Here is an 8152-nt window from a genome sequence, read left to right on the forward strand (position 1 = left end):
GTTTCTAAAAGTATCCCTAAGTGACGAAAAAGTGACGAGTGGTGACGAAATAGTGACGATAATTGATAAGTGACGAAAAGTGACGATTAGTGACGATAATTGATGATATGTGACGATATAGTGGCGATTAGTTACGATTATTGATGATATGTGACGAAATAGTGACGATATTTGATGATAAAGGACGAAATACTGACGATAAGTGACGAAATAGTACGATAAGTGACGAAATAGTACGATGTCACGATAAATGACGATAAGAGATGAAATAGTGACGAAATAATGAAAATACACCTTTTCATCATATCCGTCGAGACATTGTTCCATAACCGAATGACAGAACACATATCGAATGACACTCTAAAATAACTGTTGGTTCATGCTGACAGAAGTAATTGACGTAAGTTATGAAGTTGACAGCCGTGAACAATAAACCGACAGTCTACATAGAGTTTGAGAATGTAACAATTGGAGAATGACAGACCACCAACAGTTATTTTAGATTGTCATTCGATATGTGTTGTGTCATTCGGTTATGAAATTTGTCAAATAGTTATGAAACAATGTCTCGACGGATATGTGAAAAGGTGTATTAGGCACATCTTCACTACAACTACTTCATTACAGGTAGTAGGTAGTAGGCAGTTACCAAACAAGGAGGTACTACCGCCTGGGAAGATATTGGCAGCATAATGTGTTGTCTAATGGTAGACCCTGCTGCCATATGTGACCAAGTCCTAGGTTGATAATCTGACTTTCTGCTTCATTTTCACACAATTGCAGGGTCTCAGTTGTTTCTCTTACTTTGACAATACAACATACATATATTGTTTCTCACTTTTGATCTTTTTTATTCATTTTTTTATTTATAGTTCTTTATTATTAATAATATTATTATTACAGTTACTGTATTGTTATCATCATTATTTTATTATTTTATTTTGTTTGTTTTATCATAAATTATATTTATTATGAATTATTATTATTATTATTATTATTATTATTATTATTATTATTATTATTATTATTATTATTATTATTATTATTACATTTTCGCCCCCCAGGCCCTGATGTGGGTCAGTGACCTGTCTCCTGGTGGGCTAATCCCCGTAAAAATAAAAAAAAACACTATTAGGCACATCTTCACTACACTATGAGGCACATCTTCACTACAACTACTTCACTACACTATCAAGCACATCTTCACTACAACTACTTCACTACACTATCAGGCACATCTTCACTACACTATCAGGCACATCTTCACTACAACTACTTCACTACACTATCAGGCACATCTTCACTACAACTACTTCACTACACTATCAGGCACATCTTCACTACAACTACTTCACTACACTATCAGGCACATCTTCACTACAACTACTTCACTACACTATCAGGCACATCTTCACTACAACTACTTCACTACACTATCAGGCACATCTTCACTACAACTACTTCACTACACTATCAGGCACATCTTCACTACAACTACTTCACTACACTATCAGGCACATCTTCACTACAACTACTTCACTACACTATCAGGCACATCTTCACTACAACTACTTCACTATACTATCAGGCACATCTTCACTACAACTACTTCACTACACTATCAGGCACATCTTCACTACACATCTTCACTACACTATTAGGCACCTCTTCACTACACTATCAGGCACATCTTCACTACACCTCCTTCACTACACTATGAGGCACATCTTCACTACACATCTTCACTACACTATGAGGCACCTCTTACTACACTATAAGGCACCTCTTCACTTCATTGCACAACAACTATCACTTCAGCGCCTCAAAAACGCATCTAACCCCCAAATAATAATTTGATGTCCTGGAGAAGGCTGAGTCGATACAGATAATTAAAAATGGCTTGCCGAAAAACAGAAAACTTCCAAGATTGGGTGTGTGAGCTTCTCCCTGAGGACGTGACTGACCTCCTACAAGACGGAGCGGAAATTCTTGGGGAGGGAGCGCACGCAATTGCTTACCTTGTCAAGTGGGGAAATGATGTAGCTGTTTTGAAAAAGGCAGTGTCACCATCAGCCAAAAAATTGTTCAAGGATGAGGCTGCCAAGATGTATGCCCTCGATGGTGCTGGGGGGATTCCTAAGGTACTTGGGTACTGTCCAAAACCTCCAGCGATCCTCCAGTCCTTCAGGGGTAAGCTCACACTCAACCACCTTCTCTCTGAAGATAACCTGATCTGCCAATATGACCTTATACAACTGGGGCTCCTCCTTGGTGAGAAAATCCTTGAGATGAACACGAAAGGTCTAGCACACAATGACATCAAGGAGGATAACATAATGATCCAAGGGCCCTCATCCCGGCCAGAGGTCAGCCTCATTGACCTCGGTCTGGCCTGTGAGATCGGTAAGTCTTGTAAAGTCAGCGCTGATTGCCTACACGAGGACTTCCCCTGGATGGCCCCTGAAGTCTGCCGTGGGTTTAGGACCACCAAGAATTCAGATACATATTCTTTCGGGTTTGTCCTGATGGAATTGATCAAGGAGGCCCCAGGGGACCATCCAGAGGTCACAAAACTCGCCAAGAAGGCCATGACCAAGCGCCGCACTGACCGGCCATCACTACCACACCTCCTCCGAGAATTCCGAGAAATCATCAGTTGAAGAAAAAATTTTAGGCCCCAAGCTATAAAGCACACACTATCTCTCACCTTCCCACAGCGTATCTGAACGAAACGAAAAACAAAACTCAAACGACAGGTAAACCTTGCATCCGATTCCTTGTCCGCCTGACTTCAACATTCCCCTAACTCAAACCTTCAACAGCACAACCTTGGACTTTTTTTCATAAGATGGCAGATCAATGGGTAAGGAAAACGCTTAAATTCACGATGTTAATTATATTTTTAAATAAATTGGGACCAAAACTCTACAAAATAAGGGTTAAAGTTGCTAAAACATCACGTGACTGAGAAAACTAGTTATTTATGATAGGATTGAAGGTCTAAATCGTTCCTAACTCATCACAAGCCATCAGAAAAATCTAGTCTGCATGTCTAGGTACAGATTGATTGATACGTTTATTGAGATACAAAAAACATTAGTACATCTCAAAGGGATGAAGTGACATAAGTCATCCCCACCCCAATCCAGGAATGTCCCTCTCAGGTCTCACATAAATCCCTAATATTTCATATAATCAGTTATATACATACATAGTTATATTCTAGATGAAAAATTTCTATATTTCTTTAATATATCATCTATTTTCCGATTTTTATACATCCACTCTATTTGCATGGGGACATTATTTATATGGACATTTCTATATACATTAAGCAATGGGCATTCCAGTATATAATGTGGCAGGGTATGGGATCTGGGTGTTCTACAAACTCTACATTCTTTATCCTGTTCACTTCTCTCAGCTCCAAGTTCCCAATAATATTTATATCCTAATCTTAACCTCATATACACTGAATCTTTCCACCTACTCCCATCTTTCCCATACGTAAATTTTGTGTTCATGAGAACATGATGGTAATATTTCATTGTTTCCCTTTTCTCGTATATTTCATTCCTTTTGAAATTATCTTCTATTGATTGTATTTTCCGTAATTTGCTCCTTAATTGTTTCAAGGTTTTAGTACATATTATGTCGATCTCGGCCTTTTCCGTGGCTCTTTTTGCTATTATATCTACTGCTTCATTAAGACCAATGCCTATATGTGAAGGGACCCATACAAATTGAACATTATGGCCATTTTTCCTTATTGTATTTACTAATTTTCTACATGAACCAATAATGTGTTCAAAGACTGGACTCCCACTGTTCAAAGAATCCAAAGCTGCCCTACTATCAACAAAAAAATATGCATCTTTATACACATTTACAACATTTTCCAACCCTACTAAGATTGCATATAACTCAGCTTGTGTTGATGAAATAAAAATGCTCAACCGAAGTCCAATTTTGATGTCATCATTCCCTTGTTCTGTGTACTGTCTAATAAGGATCCCGCACCCTGCCCTGCCACTTGACATAACTGAACCGTCACAATATACATGCAATGTGTTTATTTTAGGCAAATTACTAATCTTATTCCCATATAAAGCCCTTAACTGTCCTGGTTCATGTAATAATTTCTTCATTGTGAGAGGCACTATGTCTAACCTACTTCTCGATCTTCCCAGGGTGGATTCTTACAACTCTTCTCAACAGCTGTACACCAGTCTGCCAGATTACATTTTTTAATAATATTTACTAATCCATTCATGCATCCTCCCTTGCCTTGCCTACAGAAGGTCCGTTTACCTTTTAAACCATCATTTATATCTTGTCAAATTTACCCCCACTGTTCCCTCTCATTAATCGAACTGCTGCAACTGTATTAATTTCATTGATCCTCTGTGAAATGCTCTGTAACCATAGTTCCATTTTCATTATCTCAATCATTGCATCCTTTTGACACCCTAAAATTATTCTCATTGCTTCATTTTGCATGATCTCAAGCTCCTGTAGCCTTCCTTCAGCAGTACATGAGAGGACATAGTCTATAAGTGATCTGATGGTAGAAATATACATCATTCTCAGTATGGGTACCCCAGCACCTTTACCACAACATGCTAGAGCCTTCAAGGGCTGTAATCTTGCTCTACATTGAGTGAGGACATGATGTATTTCTGGCTCTTTACTTTCACTAGTAAAGCCAATATATATTCCTAAATATTTATACATTGACACTTTCTCAAAAAAATTTCCATTTAGAAAAACTGATTCAGTTCCTCTTCCTTTACATTCACACTTGGTTTTTTCTTCATTGATAACTAAGCCCAGCTTTTGAGAAAGAACACAAAAATTATTTAATGCAATCTGCAAATTTTTGACAGAGTTTCCTTGAAATATGATGTCATCTGCATAAATGATGGTTACAACTCCTGTGGGATATTTGTGTCAGGCTATCTTGTTCATTAACACATTAAATAACATTGGGCTCAATACTCCCCCTAGTTCAAGTGCTCTTTCCTCAGACAAACATTCCTGATACCATACACAGGCTCTCCTTCCATGCAAGTAGTCACCTATCCAGTGTAACAACTCCCCTGATACCCCTAGAGCAGCCAGTTCATTCATAACTACTTCACTGTGAGCTTTATCAGATGCTCCTTGTAAATCCACAAAAACTCTACATCTGTCTGCATCATTTGATAATCATTTTATAACACAGTCTGAAGTACATTTCCCTTCCAAAAAACCAAATAAATTACAAGATAGATTTTCCCCCACAATATATATAAGCCTATGTAATAATATTCTCTCCATCATCTTGCAAAAACAAAATGTTAAAGACACTGGCCTGTATCCACCAGTTGCCTTAGGGACAGGGATAACTATCACTTTCTTCCATTCTGTTGGTAATCTACCCTCTGTATAGCTCATGTTGAATAAATCTAATAATGGACTATTTTCCATACTAACTAAGCAGTTCCAAATTTCCTAAGTCACACAGTCTTCACCTGGTGCTGTAGATTTTCTTTTTTTAACAGCATTTAATAACTCATCTTGAGTCTAAAAATCTAAATACTTATGGGAGTCAGAGAAGTAAATTTGACCCATCTAATTTATATAAAACAAAGAAGTATGTCTGTGGTGATGATGGATGGTGTTATATGTAGTGATGATGGATGGTGTATGAAGTGATGATGATTGGTGTTATATGTAGTGATGGTGGATGGTGTTATATGTAGTGATGGTGGATGGTGTTATATGTAGTGATGATGGATGGTGTTATATGTAGTGATGATGATTGGTGTTATATGTAGTGATGATGGATGGTGTTATATGTAGTGATGATGATTGGTGTTATATGTAGTGATGATGACTGGTGTTATATGTAGTGATGATGGATGGTGTTATATGTAGTGATGATGATTGGTGTTATATGTAGTGATGATGGATGGTATATATTAGAAATAGTTATTAATTGATTGATGATGATTGGTGTTATATGTAGTGATGATGATTGGTGTTATATGTAGTGATGATGGATGGAGTTATATGTAGTGATGATGGATGGTGTTATATGTAGTGATGATGGGTGGTGTTATATGTAGTGATGATGGATGGTGTTATATGTAGTGATGATGATTGGTGTTATATGTAGTGATGATGGATGGTGTTATATGTAGTGATGATGGATGGTGTTACATATAGTGATGATGGGTGGTGTTATATGTAGTGATGATGATTGGTGTTATATGTAGTGATGATGATTGGTGTTATATGTAGTGATGATGATTGGTGTTATATGTAGTGATGATGATTGGTGTTATATGTAGTGATGATGGATGGTGTTATATGTAGTGATGATGATTGGTGTTATATGTAGTGATGATGAGTGGTGTTATATGTAGTGATGATGGATGGTGTTATATGTAGTGATGATGTTTGGTGTTATATGTAGTGATGATGGATGGTGTTATATGTAGTGATGATGGATGGTGTTATATGTAGTGATGATGGATGGTGTTATATGTAGTGATGATGGATGGTGTTATATGTAGTGATGGTGGATGGTGTTATATGTAGTGATGATGATTGGAGTTATATGTAGTGATGATGGATGGTGTTATATGTAGTGATGATGGATGGTGTTATATGTAGTGAGGATGATTGGTGTTATATGTAGTGATGATGATTGGTGTTATATGTAGTGATGATGGATGGTGGTATATGTAGTGATGATGATTGGTGTTATATGTAGTGATGATGGATGGTGTTATATGTAGTGATGATGGATGGTGTTATATGTAGTGATGATGGGTGGTGTTATATGTAGTGATGATGGATGGTGTTATATGTACTACAAGTCCTCCACTCACTACTACACAATACTCCAAGTCCTTCCCTGACTCCTACACAGTTCAACAAGTCCATCCCTCACTCCAAAACAACATACGAAGTCCATTCCTCACTCCTACACAACATACCAGGTCCATCCCTCACACCTACACAACATACCAAGTCCTTCCCTCACTCCTACACAAAATACCAAGTTAATCACCATCTATTAATTCTCTGATTCTTGTTTTTCATTCGATTTCTGAACTGTAATAAATTATGGTCACTGTAAACTACAATTCTCTGGTAGGTGTTGCCAAGATATATGTTAAACTTTTCCAGTGCCATAAGCAGAGCCACAGCTTCTTTCTCTATAGTAGAGTAATTCCATTGCACCAGCCCCAACATCACTGGTAAAACATAAATTTTACTTACGAACCATTCAAAATCATGTCTCTGCCTCGTCCAGTTCAACACGACTTCAATCCATCTGGGAGTCGAACCCGAGGCCTCCATCATCCACAACAGGTACTTTGCCAGTGAGCCACCATACTGTGGGCCTGGGGGGCGACAATGTAGTAGTAATAATAATGATAATAATAATGATAATAATGATAATAATAATAATAATAAATAATAATTAATAATAATTAATAAATAATAATAATAATAATAACAATAATAATAATAATAATAATAATGAGGAAGAGGAGGAGGAGGAGGAGGAGGAGAATAATAATAATAATAAAAATAATAATAATAATAATAATAATAACAATAACAATAACAATAATAACAATAACAATAACAATAACAATAACACTAATACTAATACTAATACTAATAATAATAATTAATAATTAAAAATAATAATAATAATAATAATAATAATAATAATAATAATTATTAATAATTAATAATAATAATAATAATAATAATAATAATAAATAATTGTCATAATAATTCATAATAAATAAAATTTATGATAAAACAAACAAAAATAAAATAATAAAATGATAATAATACAGTAACTGTAATAATATTAATAATTTTAATAATAAAGAACTATAAATACAAAAATGAAAAAAAGATCAAAAGTTAGAAACGATATCTGTATGTTGTGTTGTCAATGGTAAGAGAAACAATTGAGACCCTGCAATTGTGTGTAAATGAAGCAGAAAGTCAGATCAGCAACCTGGGACTTGGTCACAATTTTCGTGATGCCATATGGCAGCAGGGTCTATCATTAGACAACTCATTATGCTTCCAATATCTTCCCAGGCGGAAGTACCTCCCTGTTTGATAGCTGCCTACT

General features: G+C 36.1%; 1 protein-coding gene across 1 annotated transcript; it reads left to right on the forward strand.

Annotated features, from left to right (window-relative positions):
- The first annotated feature begins 1895 nt into the window (after positions 1-1895).
- LOC121862696 (serine/threonine/tyrosine-protein kinase HT1-like) lies at positions 1896-2660 on the forward strand. Its single transcript, XM_042361010.1, has one exon. It carries the CDS (start codon positions 1896-1898, stop codon positions 2658-2660), a length of 765 nt encoding a protein of 254 aa, XP_042216944.1.
- The last annotated feature ends 5492 nt before the right edge of the window (positions 2661-8152 follow it).

Source organism: Homarus americanus, unplaced genomic scaffold (assembly GCF_018991925.1).
Source record: "Homarus americanus isolate GMGI-L3 unplaced genomic scaffold, GMGI_Hamer_2.0 scaffold14262, whole genome shotgun sequence".
Lineage (NCBI taxonomy): Eukaryota > Metazoa > Arthropoda > Malacostraca > Decapoda > Nephropidae > Homarus > Homarus americanus.